This window comes from Acromyrmex echinatior, chromosome 7 (assembly GCF_024713525.1).
Source record: "Acromyrmex echinatior isolate Ae372 chromosome 7, ASM2471352v2, whole genome shotgun sequence".
NCBI classification, from domain to species: Eukaryota; Metazoa; Arthropoda; class Insecta; order Hymenoptera; family Formicidae; genus Acromyrmex; species Acromyrmex echinatior.
In genome coordinates, this window is record NC_141858.1 from 4,181,031 (window position 1) to 4,200,509 (window position 19,479).

The 19,479-nt window shown below is 35.2% G+C and overlaps 1 protein-coding gene across 2 annotated transcripts in view; it reads right to left on the reverse strand.

The window, feature by feature from the left end:
• Nucleotides 1-15,943: 15,943 nt before the first annotated feature.
• LOC105148824 (uncharacterized) overlaps nucleotides 15,944-19,479 on the reverse strand; it is a 131,663-nt gene continuing 128,127 nt past the window's right edge. For both annotated transcript variants that reach the window (XM_087407521.1, XM_087407520.1), the window contains 2 exons: nucleotides 19,205-19,283; nucleotides 15,944-19,091 (listed from right to left, as the gene is read on the reverse strand). In XM_087407521.1, the coding sequence (XP_087263647.1) occupies nucleotides 19,271-19,283 (13 nt within the window). In that variant the 3' untranslated portion in view covers nucleotides 15,944-19,091; nucleotides 19,205-19,270. The remainder of the gene's footprint in view (nucleotides 19,092-19,204; nucleotides 19,284-19,479) is intronic.

A 19,479-nucleotide genomic window follows, 5' to 3' on the forward strand; every position in this document is an offset into this window, starting at 1 on the left:
TCTGCACTGAGGTGAACGTGCAAAAATTGAAGCGCGACAACTCCCGTTTATTCTCATAATGCTTGCAGAGCAGTGCCCACGCGCGCAAATAGTTGTTTCCGGTTACGGCCAGTGGGCGTATCAACGCCTCCGCGGGTCCTTCCAAATAATGCTTTAAATGGTGAAATCTCTCTACGTTTGAGATAGACGGATTGTTGCCAACGACAGACAAGAATATATCCCGAAACGATGGCCAGTCTTCAAACGCGCCCGAAAACGATCGGATTTTTAAGCGCGGCAGCGCCGACTTGGTAGAACAATCGGTTCCCGATTCACTTGGAGGAGCTGTACTTGATTTCTCAGCTTTGAGCTTTGTCCGGTAATCGTCCAGCAGACTTTGCTGCTGTACGTACATGATTTCGGCGGAATCGGCAAATTGAGACGTATTGTACTCACTATGATCGAAGGCTTCCTTGTAATGTGCTCGAATAAGCTTGAGTTGCTTTTCGAATTCCGTCCACAGCTGGTCGAGAAGCGTCGAGCGGATTTCGACAGCGCGGAGGGTGATGTTGGCTATCCTCATTTTCTTTAAATTGGTCACTGACCTGGCCATGCGACCGTGGATGTCACTCTGGATGGTCAGCAAGGCGGCTATTTCGTCACTCATGATTTCACTTGCGAATTCTTCTCTGTCTGCTTTTCTTGATAATGCGCGCACTGGGCGCGATGCACTCGACACTGCGGATGCCGGCGAGTATCCGGCTCGAAGGACCAGAAAATGTGCGGGAATGCACGGCGCGGATAGATTCGAGTGAGAGAACGGTACACGGTTGATATGATACACGACAGAAAAGAGAACTCCGTTTCTTTGTAATTTAACAAAAGAATTTTCTTTAATATGCTCAGTTACAAATTCAGAAAATATAATTAATTAAATATTAGATTAACAGAATATTAAATGCGGTCACCTTTTCCAAATTGTAGTTGGAATCGCGGTGATGGAAAATCTCGGCGATTTTCTCGGCACTTCTCGAAAGATTCGTTTTATAGCGTTTTCACTAAGCGGTTAGCACGGCGATTTTACGAAGCGATATAGTAACGAGACTATGACTCTAAGAACTCTAAGAAGTCTAAAACTCTAAGAACTAAGAAATCTAAGCGGTCTAAGCAGGAGGAACGGCGAGATCGATGCATTTATTGCTTTCGGCCTGGGCTTTCTTCTTGGGAGAAATCAAATAAAATTTTGCCACAATCGTAATTATTACGTGGCATTAGTTGTACAAAATTGATTGGCGCTTTGGATTCTTTTCTAACGACGTTCAACGTAACAGTCATGCGCGACAGAAAATCCGTACGTGGGATTGGTGACAGCGCATGACGTATTCGTCGGAGCGCGGCGCTCGCGTGCGACAATTGAATTGTTCTAGAACTTTCGATTGTCCGTTGCCGGAGCTTGTTTGCGTGTACCAAATTGTTTTAAAAAGAACAAAGAATGCCAACTCGATGATTTTAACGAGAATTAAGATCATGCTCGAGATGAAATCACGAGCTCACTTTATGCGTGCGTTCAATGACGATTACTGTCGGTCAACTGAAAGAATTCTTGCTTTTCCCGAATTAACGATCGCAAACAATACTATATATATATATATATATATATATATATATATATATATATATATATACTATAATATATATATATATATATATATATACAGAGTGGCACGAATATACGACCCGACTCGTCTCGAGCAGGTAGAGTGGACTAAACTGAATAGATAAGTCTTCTACCATTTTGTAATGCTCGTAATAATTAACGAGATATTAACGTTTAAATATAGCTGAATACGCACGTCCTCCCGACCTATTATTACCGAAAGTACGGCCCACCGAGCGCGCGGGCCGCGAGGAGCGGGGCTTACCGTCGTGAGCCTCTAAGCTCGAATGGCGCGGCGTACCTGATAGGTCATTCCCGCTCCTCGCGGCCCAAGCGCCGTGCGCTCGGTGGGCCGTATCTTGTCACCATCAATCAACGTCGTCAATGTAATTTAATATGACAAGGTTACATGTCACGGCATGTTTCGCGATGACGTTATCAATGCGATTTGATATAAATGCGACGTTGCCAGTTACATGTCACATGATCAGATTTTTCACGAACATTCGACATGGTACGACATGTCATAACATGTTCGAGCGGTGACATCATCATCAATGTAACGTGATACAAATGTCACGTGACCAAGTAATTAATATAAAATGAAAAGAGTTAGACCGCGTCATTAATCAATGCAAGCGATAATATGGAGCGCGATTTGATAGACCAAGCGACCCAGCTGAATACCATAGAAGAGTCACATGGGAACAACGATGCGACGAGCTCATAGAATCTCTTGAAGAGCAGAGTCATGCCAAATGCCTGCGAGAGACAATCAGTGATCACATATATCGCTAGGCTCGAGAGTTTGAAGGATTCGGTGTGTGGATGATTCGTGCAAGTGAAGGTGATTAACGCTGTTGTCCCGAGTTTTAATACGAGCGCGGAACGACAACAATTGTCTGACGGGAGATCCGGACAGAACCAACGCTCGAATTATTCAAAGTACAGTGGCGAATGCCGCACGTGTTATTGAACGAGATAAATAAGCTGTCGATAAATAAGCTGCGCGCTTTGGAGAATGGACGATATCTGAGCATGGCTTTTCGTTCGGGATCTGTACGAGTTTCCGCTCTTGCAGAGCACAACCAAGCATTCGTGGGCCATCAGGACGGTTACTCAGCTTGAAAAGCCACGCTACGTTATTTCCGCTATGCAAATAGGGCGAAAAAACGTCATGTCCGAGGATATAAGTCGATGACTGCAAATTAACCAATAGATAGAGCGAAACTCTATCTGAATTCGGAATGTTATCCGTATGTTGAATCTGGATTTTGATAAAAACAGATGTGCGATTCTGTACGACTTGTACGCGCGTTCTGCAAGGGCTACTACGGATACGGGTATCTCGAGCCGAGTCTCATCTTTACAACTTTTTTGGTAATGGCCCGTTCGTGATCATCAATTGCTCCCGACAGAACGAATCGGTCAAGAGTGGCACCGTGGACGTGCGATTAGAATTTTGAATGTAAAGAGAACATATCCGCAAATACAACAGTCTATTGTCTCATCATACACATGGTTCAGTATAATCCATTGACCAACGTTGTGCGCAAAATCACCTAAGCGCATCTCTGACAGTAAGATCTATGATACATCACAATCGACCGCAATCGACCGCAGTCTTCTCGACAACATGTTCGTGCCAACGTTCGTGAATCTGCAAGGATTCATCGTTAACAAGAAATTAATCGTGAAGGAAGTAGCAGTGCTGAAACAGGAGATCTTCTCACACATTACATTTTTACAAGTTCCGCGCCATGGAAATTTTTGACAAGATCCGATAGGTCTTCTTGGTTGATTGCTTATCACCATGGATTGTAATAGGATGACGGGATGGTCCTGTACAACGAGGCGAAACACCTGATCACGGTAGCTGTATTTGAAGATGATGCTATCGTATACGTTAAGGAACGCGAGAAACGAACGCTGTGGAACTTGCTTTTGGACAATGAGCGAGAATGCATGTACATCGAGATCTTGGATGCAGTTTACGAAGACATGGAATCTTTAATTAAGCTGGATGTTGCTAATACTATGCGATGTGGACAACATGTTCAGAATTGCGCGTTACAAAATGTATTGAAAATATATAATTGGTTGCAAAAGAATTTTTTAAATAAAAATACGTTAATGTATTTTATTACGTATTTCTTTTTCCTTTCCTTTAATTAATACATGTACTCATATGTATGAACGCATATGTATGAACGTATATGTATGAACGTATATGTATGAACGTATATGTATGAACGTATATGTATGAATGTATATGTATGAATGTATATATATGTATATATATATATATATATATATATATATATGTATGTATGTATGAACTTATGTATGTATTATATGTATGTATGTATCCGAAAACATCGACCCTTCTGTTAAACGCGTCGCGACATGTCCGATCTAACAGTACATATATGCAATATATATAGTGTATTAGACTTCTTTCATTCAATTGTAAACTTCAGTTACGAGCGTTAAGACATGGACCGAGTAAAAGAATATGTACGTCGAAAATCGATCGAGCGAAAGGGATACCGTCTGTTGTTGCCAAGTCCGCCAAGTCCATCGCCATCGAAGAAAAAAGCGAGATATTGGGAATGTTCTGGAGAAAAGGCGTCAAAATTGCCAACGTGCTCATTATCAACGTCATCGATGCCATCGAAAATCATAAAGTATAAACATTGATAAACTCGCGAACAAAGAAAATATATAGAAAGACGCGATAAAATGTTCGTAATTCTTGGAAAGAAGGGAAGTTACTCCCTCTTCTATGAGTTTTACCATAACATCGCAATTTAGCGGGTGCAATAGTCTTTACTCGTTTGTATGAACTGTTGAAAAATGCACTTCGCTAAAGACAGTAATGCATCGTACAAAACAAGAAAGGACTGCAGTAACATGTGAGGTTTAACATTCTATACACAAAAGAAGCTTTTTTAACATTATGTATGTACACAGCATGGAGCATCGCGAGGTGCATTTATTGAGCAGACGTTACGATCTGACGGCTATGAGCTACAAATTTTTGGAAATTGGAATCAACTTTGGTCCATCGAGTTACGTGGAGATCGCCCTGGGAGATCATCGCGGACATGGACTGTCGCTGTCTCTCGAAACGCCTCTACGAACAGCGATGAAATATTTACAAGATGCTGCGAAACGAATACAAAAACAATTTTGTAAGCGTTGGATCGCTAACTGACAACTAATCGTCAGCGTTTGCATGCTGAACGATGCTACGCTCGTATGTCTCGATTCTTCGTCCATACGAATGATGACACTACGACGTATGTTTGAGTTTGACGGATGTATCGATGTAATGTTCGAACGATTAGTCCGATTTGTCGATTCGGTTGATGTCAAGTATAGCGAGAATTCTCTTTCCACACATACTCACACATACATAAATGCGTACGACCATATATATTTTAGAATAAAGAATCAAAAAGAAGGATTGTATTTTATACTTAACAAAGATGTATTGCTAAATATTTCTTTTATTATAGTACTATTAAATTTAACCTTCGTTTGTTAATTTAAAAAATCTCTCCTTGTATTTATCGTAAGTTCTCCCGCGGTTGCACTTCGCCCTCTCCCCGGCCACTTGGATTAAGTTCCATGACCGAAAGCCAGGGCATACGGACGTACTGGAGTTAAAGTGCGCCTCTCTCGGGCTCACTGGGCTCTTTAAATTAAAAGTACATCTTACTCATGTGTCCGTTTAGCGGAGCACGAGGTTTCCACTTCGTCCTTCATTTGATCCCCGGCTCGTTAAGAGCCTCAGGATAAAGCGAAGTATCTCCCAATTTGCGTCGGTCCTTCGTCACAGCTCTCTTACAGTTCAAAGCCTGGACATGACCAAATCGATCTAATAATTCAGTTCCTATTGCGTTCACTCCCTCAATATATGCGGAGCTTGGACGTAACAGATGGTAACGTCGTAAATGATTCGAATATCACAAACTTGATAAACGACGCGATGTGAGAAAAAAATTGTGAAAGAAATGGGTACAAATCAGTTTGCACGATTACTCCGTGTTGAACATATCTTCTGCACTGATGGGAAATAAAAGATTATGAGGACAAGTCAATAAGTTCTTAGAAAATCTGTCAGAGGGTACTCGCAGTGTCATGTCACATTACTTTTTGAGCTGATTACTGTCAAATTTTGAGTGGAATTCATCGCGTGGTTTCATTTCTGTAGACAATTAAAGCGAACAACCTTTGTATTTTTTGCAAAATGGAAAAAAACGAGTTTCGCAGTGATCAAACATCTATATATGAAAGGTTTAACGCCGAAAGAAATCAAAACCGAGTTGGATAATGTTCATAGCACATCTGCACCACAGTTTGTGACTGTATACAATTGGGTGAATGAATTTAAATACATCCACATGTGACACACCTCGTTCATTGAAGCTACTATGCCAGAAATCATCGATAAAGTCCACGATATTGTTTTGACTGATCGACGAATGAAAGTGCGCGAGCTTGTTGAGGCCATATGGCACAGTGACTTCAATTTTACACAAACAATTGGGTATGAAAAACCTATCGGCAAGATGGGTGCCGTGTTTGCTCACTGTGGACCATGAGGACCGTGTGACGATTTCAAAATGTTTGGAGATGTTTCAACGTAATCCAGATAAATTTCTGCGTCGATTCATTACTGGACAAAACATGGATCCATTACTTCACATCCGAGACGAAGGAACAGTCAAAACAATGGATTTCACCGAGTGAATCAGCTCCGAAGAAGGCGAAGACCGTGAAGTTGGCCGGAAAGGTGGTGGCCACAGTTTTTTGGGATGCATGCGGTATAATTCATATCGATTACCTTCCGTCGAAGCAAACAATCAATGGCGATTACTACGCAGCCTTATTGGACCATTTCAACAACATTTTGAAGAAAAAAACGTCCCCATTTGGCGAAGAAGAAAGTGCTCTTCCATCAAAACAATGCATGGGTTCACGCGTGTCCGGCACCGATGACTAAATTCAACGAATTGCTTCGCATCCAGCATATTCGCCAGATTTAGCTCTCTACGACTATTTCCTGTTTCCAAACCTGAAGAAATGGTTCGGAGGAAAGAGATTCACTAGAGAGCAGCTCATCGCCGAAAGAGAGGCTTATTTTGGAGGGTTGGACAAATCATATTATTCGGACGGCTTGAAAAAGTTGGAGAATTGTTGAATCAAATATATCAAGCTGAAAGGAGACTATGTTGAGAAATAAAAATGAATTGATAAAGAAGAATTTATTATGTTTTTCTAAAAAAAACATAGTAAAACTTATTGACTTGCCCTCGTATTATCTACGCACGGTGTTAGTGTAAACAGCGTTCGGCCTCGTGCGAGTTCTCCGCTTTTTATGTCGAAAGCACAAGTTCCACACTGATTGTATCGAGAGCGCGAGGAAGAAGAAAAACGTAAAAATTACGAATAAGAAAAAAACGAGGAAAATTCGCTGATTCTTTCTCGTACACGAAAAATTGATATCCCGTATCTTTATAAACGTGAGAAAATCGGTTACTTGGTTGAAAAAAATTAAGATAACGACGTATGAAAAATTATACTACGATCCGTCGCATTATAACTTCCATGAAGTTGGCAACCGACTTTTACCAATTCAGGTTTCAAAAGATATTTCTTGTAGAATTTTGCCTATATAGATAATATAATAATCATTATTTCAGTTTGTAGTAAAAAAATAAGTGTTTCCAATTTTTCTAAAACAGGAGTAGAAAATTTTTTTCAGCTACAGCTCAAATGGCACTAGATTTATATATGAAATCGTTTGTAATTGCTTGTAGTGTAACAAGATTTTTGTTTGTAGTTAAAAAATAAAAATGTTTCCGATTTTTTAAAAACAGGTAGAAATTTTTGTTTAACTTTTTATAACTCAAATGACACTAGTCATATATATATAAAATCGTTTGTAATTGTTTGTAGTGATTTTCCGGTCGTTTGTATTTACACTATTTAAAAGTTACAAAATATTTATAATAAACAAATTATATAACATCACCAATTTTTGGGATATCTCGAATCCACTCAAGGCATTTTCTTTAGAATCGTTTGTAGTTGTCTGTAATGATTTTCCTATCGTTCATAATTGTATCGTTTAAAAGATACAACAAATTTATTACAAACAAATTACTTAACTTTACACGATTATCATGTAAACAGTAGAGTGTATAGGCAGTATTTGAAAGACATGTATTTAAAATACGTATTTAAATATATTTTTATATTTTGTATTATGTATTTAAATATTTTTTTTTTGTATTTTGTTTTTTTTAATTTGTAAATTCTAAATACATTTAAATTATGTAAAAATTTTTTTGATTAAAGTTAAAATCGCATCATTATTGATTCAATCTAAAGTGCGTTTCATTTCACGCATGATGTGCGTAACACATCATTTATTCTTGTTTACATTTGGTGAACAATTCCTAGCATTGTGTCTCAGCCAAGAATGGGCAGTATTTGAAATGTAATATGTATTTAAAATATATGTTTAAATACATTTTAATTTTATTGAAAGTATTTTGTATTTGAATACTTTTTTTAGAGTATTTTGTATTTTGTATTTAAATACAATTTTTTGAGTATTTTGCCCATCCCTGTGTATAGACTAGTGCTTTGCAAGTACGCCGTCTCAAACAAAAATATAATAACGTATCCTACCTGCTTGGGGCCTAACCGCTTAGAAATTGCAGCCTAGAATTGCCTAGACAATGTTCGTTGCAATTTCTAGGCCATTTCTTGGAATATTTCTAACCTATGAAGACAGTGGGATGTGAGAACAGTCTTTTTAGAGCGGTCTTTTTATTGTCTAGGCAACTAAAAACGACTGGAAAATTACTATAAACAACTACAAACGATTTCATGTATGACTAATGCCATTTGAGTTATAGCTGAAAAAAATTTCCTACCTGTTTTTGAAAAATCGGAAACATTCTTATTTTTTAACTACAAACAAAAATCTTGCTACTACAAGCAACTACAAACAATTGCATATATAAATCTAGTGCCATTTGTGTAAGTTGTAGCTAAACAAAATTTCCTATTTGTTTTTGAAAAATCGATAATATTCTTATTTTTTTACTACAAACGAAATAATGATTACTACAATCATCTACAGGCAAAATTCTACAAGGAAATCTGAATTGATAAAAGTCGAGTGCCAACTTCACGAAAATCTAAGAATATAGGTGTTTCTCTAATAGAACCCAAGTGATACGTATTTTTTAATATTTCAAATACTGAAGTAGTAGTAATTTTAATTCTTCTTCAAGGATATTTTTATTGAAGATTTTCGTATTACAATCCAAGGCAGCTTTAATTCTCTATCGAAAATTATTATTACTTTTTGAAAAAATTGTGGTACCAGATTAAAAATTAAATAAGTAAAAGTAAAAAGGGCTACGAGCCGAACATAAATTGACAAACTGTATGAGTAGTTAAAGAAGTTTTTTTGAAATAAAACTATGTCATAAATTAAAAACGTAAAATATAATTTGACAATCAGAAGGTGAACAAACGTTTCGATCCTAGTTGGATCATTTTCAATGTGACAAATAAATTAGTGTGACAAAGTAAATTAACAACGGTAATTAACAATAGAGTTATAACGTAGATAAAAAACATAAGAGATCAAGTAAAATTCGCATTCGGACGCAAATTAACTATAAAACTCGCTCCAAATTGAGAGGAAATCAAATAAACGATTATAGTTGACAAAAATGTGCTCCTCCGAACCGTATGTGTGTATAAGGACGAACATGTTTCTGTTAGCAAGTATAAATTGTAATAATAAATTAACGGTAGAAGTAAATAAAAATAAAAATAATAAGAACAATAAGAAAAGTACGAATCGAGTCGCAAACAGTAAAAAGGAAAGTACAAATAAGTCGTAAATAATAAGTCAAATTTAAAGAAAGAGGCAAAAATTATCTTTGATATTATAAGACAAGCACATAAGAAAAAAGAGTAAATCGTCAACATGCATTGCATATGTATGATAAGTTTAGAACAAATAAATTCACAATAAATACCTTATGTGTGTGTCGAAATGATGTATTATAGATTAGGCAATGCGAATGGAATTGAAATTGATCGTCTCTCTAAGAAGCTAAGATATAAAGTACGACATATAAAGACAAGAAGATTGAAATGGAAAATTAGAAAGGGAAGGGGGAAAAAAATAATAAGAAGGAAAGAATAAAGTGGAAGGGAGAGAAAGTAAGGAGAAAAGAGAAGGATGGGGAAGGGAAAGCAATCAAGAGGGGGAAAGAGACTGGATGATCTGTGAATAAGTATCGGGTAAAGATTCGGTATCGTTTTGTCTATTAAGGCCTTGTTTCTGTCTTTTAATATGAATCATTTCAGATACCAATCTCTTATTGTAAGAAGATTCGCAGTCCAAAATTCTCACATCGTTCCATTTGAAATTATGATTAAAATTGATTCGATGATCAGTTATGACAGTAGGAGAACCTGTCTTTTTGGTGTCAGAGATATGTTCGTGTAGTCTCGTGCTCAATTTTCTCTTTGTCTGACCAACATAACTCGCCTCACAATCATCACATGAGATCTTGTAGACAACATTCTGACTGGATAGGAAGCTAAGTTCGTCTTTTCCTCTCTTTATGAAGCTTTTTAACGTGTTGGGAATAGAAGAGGCCAATTTACAATGAAACATACTAGAGATTGGAAGGAAACTTTCAGAAATGGATTTAACATAAGGAATCGTAAAATATTTGTCTTTATTGCGTGAATAGTGTGTAGTATCTTTGTTATATTTATGAAACTTTAATCTGCGTTCTATTGTAGAGAAAATAAAGGGAAGAGGATAACAGTTGTTTAAGAAAATATGAATAGCATCTATCAAATTTTTTTGTTGGAATCGTGGATGTGATAAGATGATTTTGTCAATAAAACTGCTAATGGTGCCTTTTTTATGGCACAGAGGATGATTTGAATGGAAATTAAGGAACCTTCCAGAAAATGTCTTTTTATGGTAAATGTCAAATATAATTTTTTGGTTATCTATAATCAGTATTGTATCGAGAAAACTTAATCTGCCATTTGCACCAACCTCCAAGGTGAATTGTAATCTCGTATGTAAGTAATTGAAAATGTTCAAAGTGTCATCGACAATGTCAGATGGAAGCGCGAGCAAAATATCATCAACATATCTAAAATAGAACAAGGGTTGTGTTGACAGTTTTTTTAGTGCTACTTTTTCTAGATCCTGCATTACAATGTCCGTGATTATTGGAGATAAAGGTGAACCCATTGGAGTGCCGAACACCTGTCTGTAAGTTTTATTGTTAAAAGTAAAAAAGGTAGAATTTAAAATGAATCTAACAGCCATAATGAACTCATTTTTTGATATGCTTGTTTTCGCCGAGATGCAATCCCATCTCCTGTCGATGCTATTTAATGCTAGTTCAACAGGAATGTTAGTAAAAAGAGATATTACATCCAACGAAGCCAAAACATAATTAGAATCAAACACAGAACCATTTAACTGCTCAACTAAATGGAAACTATCTTTAATATAGCTGGGAGCTTTTGGAATACTGTCACTGATTATATTGTGTAAAAAAAGTGAAAAGTTATATAATGGACTGTTTATACAAGAAACAATTACTCTCAATGAGTAACCTTCTTTATGTATTTTAGTTAGGCCGTAAGCTCTAGGTGTAACACCATCAGAAGTAAGCAGTCTACGGTATGTCAACTCGTCGATGAATTGATCCCGCTTCCATCTCACTAAAAAAGCGCGTAAGTCTCGCGTTAATTTCTTACTAGAATCTTTGTCCACTAAGGCGTAAGTACTCGTGTCCGAGAGAATCTCCTCCATCCTCGAAACGTAGGAGTCTTTGTTTAGAGCAACAGTGACGTTACCCTTATCGGCGTTAGTAATTAGTATATTGGGGTGGTCATTGATAAATCTCTTTGTAGTGCGCAACCAGTTCAAAATTAATTTGTCGGTGGATGTAGGAGAAGGAAAATTATTTTGGAATCTATTAAGAATTGGAAGGGAATTATATCTGACAGAATTAATAATGTTATTCGGACGACCAGTGATATTACTTTCTATATATTTGATAAATTCGATTAAGGTACTGTCTTTATTGTACTTGTTGATAGGAAGTCCGAATTTTTCGCCAAGTTGCAAGAGGTAACGAACCTCTAAGGGAACGTCAATGTCGCTCAAATTGACAAACCATTTTTCTCGTAACGAGTCTAAAGGAGAAGCCCCATCAAAACCGTTGGGAGCAATATTAATTCTCTCGGAAATGGATTGTTCATTGTACGATCGCCCATCAACAACAAGTTGAACACTAGGAGGATAATTAGTGTCTTTGGTAACGTTGTAAGAAATTGGTTTAATTTTTGAGTTTAATGATTTTAATTTTTTCTGTCCTAGCCAATTTATTTTTTTATTTATTCTAAACATTTGTTTAGAGAAATGGAAACTGTTAATTTTATCTAAATATTTGAAAAATTGACAAGTTACAAGGAATGGTAAGTTATGAAAAGTTGTGTTATAAAGTAAAAAGATGTTATTTCTAGTTGAGTGCAAATGGCAGTAAGCGTCCCTCAACTTCAATCGCATGATTGCCTTTACATTGCTAAGTTGTCCTTTCGAGTCTTTTATAACAAGTATTGTTGTGTAACAAAATTCCATTGGATTTGAAAAACTTATATAGATGCGGCGGAATTAACTCTAATTTCAAGCATGAATTAATGAATTTTATACGAGTCTCAATATTTACACTCAATTTGACGAGATTGCATAATTGTTTTAGTAAGTTACAAATGTGACAACCAAATCGGTTTTTTATGAAAGCGAAGGTGAATAAGAGATTGGTATCTGAAATGATTCATATTAAAAGACAGAAACAAGGCCTTAATAGACAAAACGATACCGAATCTTTACCCAATACTTATTCACAGATCATCCAGTCTCTTTCTCCCTCTTGATTGCTTTCCCTTCCCCATCCTTCTCTTCTCTCCCTACTTTCTCTCCCTTCCACTTTATTCTTTCCTTCTTATTATTTTTTTCCCCCTTCCCTTTCTAGTTTTCCATTTCAACCTTCTTGTCTTTATATATCGTACTTTATATCTTAGAGAGACGATCAATTTCGATTCCATTCGCATTGCCTAATCTATAATACATCATTTCGACACACACATAAGGTATTTATTGTGAATTTATTTGTTCTAAACTTATCATACATATGCAATGCATGTTGGCGATTTACTCTTTTTTCTTATGTGCTTGTCTTATAATATCAAAGATAATTTTTGCCTCTTTCTTTAAATTTGACTTATTATTTACGACTTATTTGTACTTTCCTTTTTACTGTTTGCGACTCGATTCGTACTTTTCTTATTGTTCTTATTATTTTTATTTTTATTTACTTCTACCGTTAATTTATTATTACAATTTATACTTGCTAACAGAAACATGTTCGTCCTTATATACACATACGGTTCGGAGGAGCACATTTTTGTCAACTATAATCGTTTATTTGATTTCCTCTCAATTTGGAGCGAGTTTTATAGTTAATTTGCGTCCGAATGCGAATTTTACTTGATCTCTTATGTTTTTTATCTACGTTATAACTCTATTGTTAATTACCGTTGTTAATTTACTTTGTCACACTAATTTATTTGTCACATTGAAAATGATCCAACTAGGATCGAAACGTTTGTTCACCTTCTGATTGTCAAATTATATTTTACGTTTTTAATTTATGACATAGTTTTATTTCAAAAAAACTTCTTTAACTACTCATACAGTTTGTCAATTTATGTTTTAAGCTCGTAGCCCTTTTTACTTTTATTTATTTTGATTTATTGAGCCTTATTATTATAATAAAAATTAAATGATATAGTCCTAATTAACCAAGTTAAATTCTACCAAATTAAAAAATAAGACCCAACTGGTACTTTGTCATTTACTTAACTCTAATGATATATCATTCATATAAAAGATGTAATATTAACTGGCACCAAGTTTAAACTCATATCAAACATAACGAATTAATAAAATTGTATAATATTGTACAATATTAATGACACTCAATTAATTAAATTCAAAAATATGTTTGACAAAAGGCTTAGAGCCAGCTAAAATTAGTTATTAGTTGCTAATTTTAATAAATCTTAAATTATATATCAGACGTTTCGATCTTACACTGGGTCATTTCTACTGTTCGATAAATAATAATGACAAATTGAAGTTGTTATTAAATAACATTTAACGATAAACACGCATAATAATTGAAATTAAATTTAACGGACATATACATAAATTATAAAATTACATTGATTTAGATGCTTACAATCTAGCTATATTCTTCTCTTGAAGACATGTGCTTTAAAAAAAAAGGAGGAAAAATTAATGTCATTCCATCAGGTTTGAACACCCCGTGCATAATATAGAAGTTTCTACTAATGTCTTCATAATGTACTTCAGTAAATGTGTCATGCTATTAAAAATTTGTGAAAATACATGAATATTTCAGATTGATGGCGTTGAAAGTTCGACAACCATATCGGCACGTAATTATCATTTCTGAAATTAATTCATTTATATGAATATATATATTAGTTCAACATCTCAATATTCAGACCGTTAGTGGCGTTTCATATTTAAAGTAATGTTATTTAACATAAACGGTCTTGTTTCCAATCTTATTGTTAATCTTATACAATAATGAATATCTTAGATTAATTCCACGATTAAAAATTGAAATTGAATTTGTTCCTATGGTCAGTGTACTGTTAAGACAAGAACTTTTAAAGATCAATAAATTAGCAAAAAGTTTCCAAAGATGACAATTTGCTCGAAAATGAATCTTGAAATTCTGAATCTTAAATTCTGTTCTTTGGATAGAAGTCTCGTCACATATAAATCTCCAACTTAATGATTAACGTGTCAATTTGAACTAATGACGAGACAAGCAACTAACGGTAACCAAATAAAGAGAATATCGTTAGTGGTGGGAGAGTTCAGTAGGAGGAGGATTGAGCGAGGCAACAATTTTTAAAGATTATATTGTAACGCCAATTAATATCAGATCTTTTATATACCTGATACGTATAGTTCAAATTAAGTACAACTTTTATTTATGGGATTTTAACTTCATGGCAAATTTAACGCCTATTATTGATATCACACCTTTTATATGCCTGATACGTATCATTTAAATTAAGTAGAATTTTTATTTTTATGGGATTTTAATAGGTACGAAGATAGAAAGATGTTTTTTTTTTCAATCATGGAAAACGTCGTTACTCGATCTAACATCTCTGTCAAAAGTTACAGTGTTGCCCAGATCTTTCCGTCAAATATGGCCAACCCTGTATATATATATATATGTGTGGGGTGAAAAGTAACCTCCTTGGGAATGAAAAAAATTTTTTTCTTATGCAGAATCTCGCCCAAAATATGGCGTGTTCGCTCAGTACTAATCTTTGTAGCATCTGCTAGCTCGCGCACCTTCACTTTCCGGTCAGCCAACACCATTTCATGTATTTTTTTGACATTTTCCTCGGTAACCGCATCGAAGGGCCTGCCGCTGCGGACTTCATCGGTAGTGGAGTTGCGGCCACCACGAAACTCTCGAAACCAATATTTGACGGTGTAATCTGACGGAGTATTAGCCACATAATATTTATCCAACTTTTCTTTTGTTTCCTTCGCCGTTTTGCCTCTCAAAAAATAATGTTTTATGAGAGAACGAAAATTGTTTTCGCAAACACGTCAACAACAATCAGCTCTCAAAACAAAACTAAGGGCAGTATCGCACTGCCACTTGGCATGTCTGCCTAAATATGAACGGACTACAAGGCACCATAAACTTTTTTGTAGTGGCGCATTCTGGCGGTCAAGGAGGTTACTTTTCACCCCATCTAGTATATATATATATATATATATATATATATATTAGGTGTTGGAATTAATTCGTAGCGTTTTACAAGTGATGGGAAGTACTTTCATTAATGTATTTTTTAATGCTCATGTGAAATAAATAACATTCTTTCATTAAAAAACGCTACGAATTAATTCCAACACCTAATATATATAAGGAATGTGATTTAGTTTTGAAGATTTTTTCTCAAAAACTGATTTATTTAAACAAGATATGGACGAATACCTTAATCAAAATATTTTCTTTCGTTTTGTATAACTTTATCTGGCAAAAGATGGATAACAAGATGATAAAAAGATTCTTCTTTGAAATTGATCCAATTTTCAACAAATTTTTGCACATCTTCGAAATTATGAAAATATGTTGCATTGATCGGAACAAGTGAAAATCACTCTCTTAATCTCGTAGTGAAATCTCGAAGAGACTTAATTTAATCTGTCTTGAAAAAAGAGTGAAAATACGGCCATTACCCGTACAGCACAAAAACTTAGCAACATTGCTGCAACATTTCAATGTTGCATATTGCAATACAATGTTGCAGAAACATTGAGAAGACTTCTTTTTGTAATATTACTTCAGCAATATTGCAGCAATATTTTTGAAATATTTTCAGCAAAAGACATAAATTGTAATAATATTTTCTTTTTATCTGAATCTTTTCCATATCAAACATTTAGTAATCGTTGTACGATTAACATTTAATTCTCTGGTAAGTTCTGAATTGTACTGAATTTTCAGTAATGGTTGCAAATCAGCTTTTTCAATAATGGTTGCTGATCAGCATTTTACAGCTTTATTGGTTGTCCCGAGCGACCTTTGTCGTTAACATTAAACCACATTGGAATTATCTGAATCACATGTCTTAATTGATGGAGCAACATTACCATAAGTTTCCATCAGAATTTTATAATCTTCAGCTGCCGTTTTCTTTTGATTAAAAAAACAAAAAGCAATGCATGTAAAAAACGCTCTTTAAGAAGATCCATTTTTTAAATAAACCGATGTTTATTGCATATTATTAGTAAATGACTAATTATAAAATAATAAAAATAAAACATTAAGAAACAATAGCTGCGATTAAAATGTCTTCGACAACATTAACATTAATGCTATCTTTTTCAAAATCCGCAAAACCAAAATGCCATTCCTGATAAATGTGTAGATACTTTATTGAATGCGATAATATATTGTTACGTAGACTTCTACGATTCTTTCTTCTGTGAAGGTCTGGAATTTGTAGCATTATAATAGACAATTACGAGTAACGAACAAGTCAGATGCTGAAGATTTAGAAGTTAATAAAATTTTTTTTCACACGGAAAATTAAGCCAAAAATCCAGTATCTCCTCCGTAAATGTCTCTCAGAGATAAACTAAAAATCAATGCACGTGCGCGAACAGCAGAACCAAAAGAACGCCAAGAACTCCTTGGACACCGTGACTAAAGATAAATATATAAGCCGTTTGGGAAAGCAGGATCGGCGCCAAGACATTTCTCTAACGATTAAGTCGGAGACGATTTCTACGAGTCCGTGATCGTAAAATCAAAAAAGGACGAGGAGAATGTTTTTGGTAGTCGACGCTGCACGTGTGCTTTCTTGACGTATATAATTTTAGTGAAAAGCGCAATAAAATTAAAGCGATACTACACAAATTTCACCGAACACCCTTTCCTTCCTCAAAAACACATTTCAAACTTTGTCCAATCTTGGAGCGAGAAGAAGAACTGTAACCAATAATTAACAAAACTCTATTACCACCCATAGAAATTCCATCAATTCGAACCTGACTGACTCCAGGAGGATCTCTATACAGGGTGATTCGAAAAAATTCCATGTTCTTGCACAGACGTGTTCCTGGCTGAATTCTAAGATAATTTTTTCTGTACAAAAATTTTATCCAATGCTTACTTTTTGAATTATTAAAGGATAAAGTTAGCGAATCACAGGTCGCGTATAAAAAGTAAGGGACGACGCCGGGCACTCACCGTCTGAGCGACTACAAAGGGCACTCGTTGCAATCAGTTGTCTAAGAACATAGAATTATTCTATCTCATATAAGAAACGCCCACAAACGAGCACTCACACACACACTCTCTCTCTCTCTCTCTCTCTCTCTCTCTCTCTCTCTCTCTCTCTCTCTCTCTCTCTCTCTCTCTCTCTAACTTACCTTGCAAATTCGCTATCTTTATACGTCATTATTTGACGGATAAATTTCGCCAGAATTGAAATTTTGCTTTTACTTTGAATCATAGTTTTAAGACGTAGTGTTGAACTCTAAAGATTTATAATTACGACGTATATAGACTCTAGATTTATAATAGATTCTAATCTAATGAATTGAGCTTCTAGGTTGAGCTTGTAAATGCGAGTTATTCGAAAATTTATTATTTTTGGGTTCAAAAGAAGTATGTATTCTGAATAGAAGCTGTAGATTAAGAATATTAAAAGAGGTCTTATTTGATTGTTCAAGTATCAAAATAGGTTTATAAGATTGAAATTGAAATTCCCTTTCTCATTCCCTTTTGAACTTTCTTACTGCGATATCCCCAGTTCTGAATGAACATCTGGACCCGACGGACATTCTTTCTCCGTTCCAAGCCCGGAATCATCATTTTATCCGACTTCGGAATTACCTCATCCGCTTACAGATGATTCTTTTCTCTTTTCTCCGCACGATAGCCCCTAATTTTCATCCTCCCCAACGTATCATTAGTACAAGACGTGAATGAACTCATCTATCTCTGGTTAGCGTACCCTCCTTCTTCCCACGACCGCTTAATCGTGCATATCAAGAGATGTCCGTTCCCCTTTATCATACCCATCCAACAATTTCGCACCTCTCATTCCATTCTCTTTTCCAGTCCCTCTCTAATTTTCTGTCAACCCTATGAATTTTCCTTGATTTAACACATTTCTCCTTCATCGTACCTCTCTGTTCTGTACCCAACACGCACGCACGCAGATATAATGGATCAAGAAAATTGTATTGTTTATTTTTAATTATAATTTATTTTTAATTAATGTCTATTTTTATTGTAACATTTTGTATTCAAATTTCCTAATAAATAAATTTAATAATTATATCATAGAAATAAAGCCTTGATTATTCAATTAATTCTGTCGTGTTTATCCTCTGTTCCCCTGAGATTACACTGGATTCACATAGATTAAGATAATTTCGTGCCATGACCGAAAGACAAGGACCATCGAACATTAATTGGCGTTATAGCGCACGACATGGCGCACTGATCCAGTTTTGGGCTTTTAACATATGTGCGTTCGACTCGTGATCTGCTCCGCAGGGCGTTGACCGCGAAAGAAATTCCAGTCACGATCTTCCGCTCTAACCCTTTGGAAATCCGGAGTGTAAATGTGGCAGGACCTCCAAAGCTAGTATCTGTTCATCCCTCTCTAGTTCCTTGGTTATCCGGAGCTCGGATGTAATAATATGTTCAATTTTATTAAATAAGAATAAAGCCTAAAATATAAAATAAAAATTTCTTTATTTCCATATTTAAAAAAAAATCATATTAGTCATGAAGTATCATGACTTCGCGATTTAATGGACTTAGGTAATTCTTTAAAACTTACGAATATATCGGATGAAACTGCAATCATTTTCATAAATGGTAAATTTATGTCCTCTTGCAAATTCATTCAATGATTTATTCTAAAAGAAATCGGATATTTTATTAAATGTAAAATTATCTTGGTAACTTGTTAGCAAAAAAAAAGTTTCATTGAATTTTAAACCGGAACATAAAGATTTATTGACATTTCAAGTTTATTAAATAATACAGGTAACAGATAATTAAAGATATCTGAAACATTTAATAAAAGAAAATTTAATTGAAGGTACATTACGA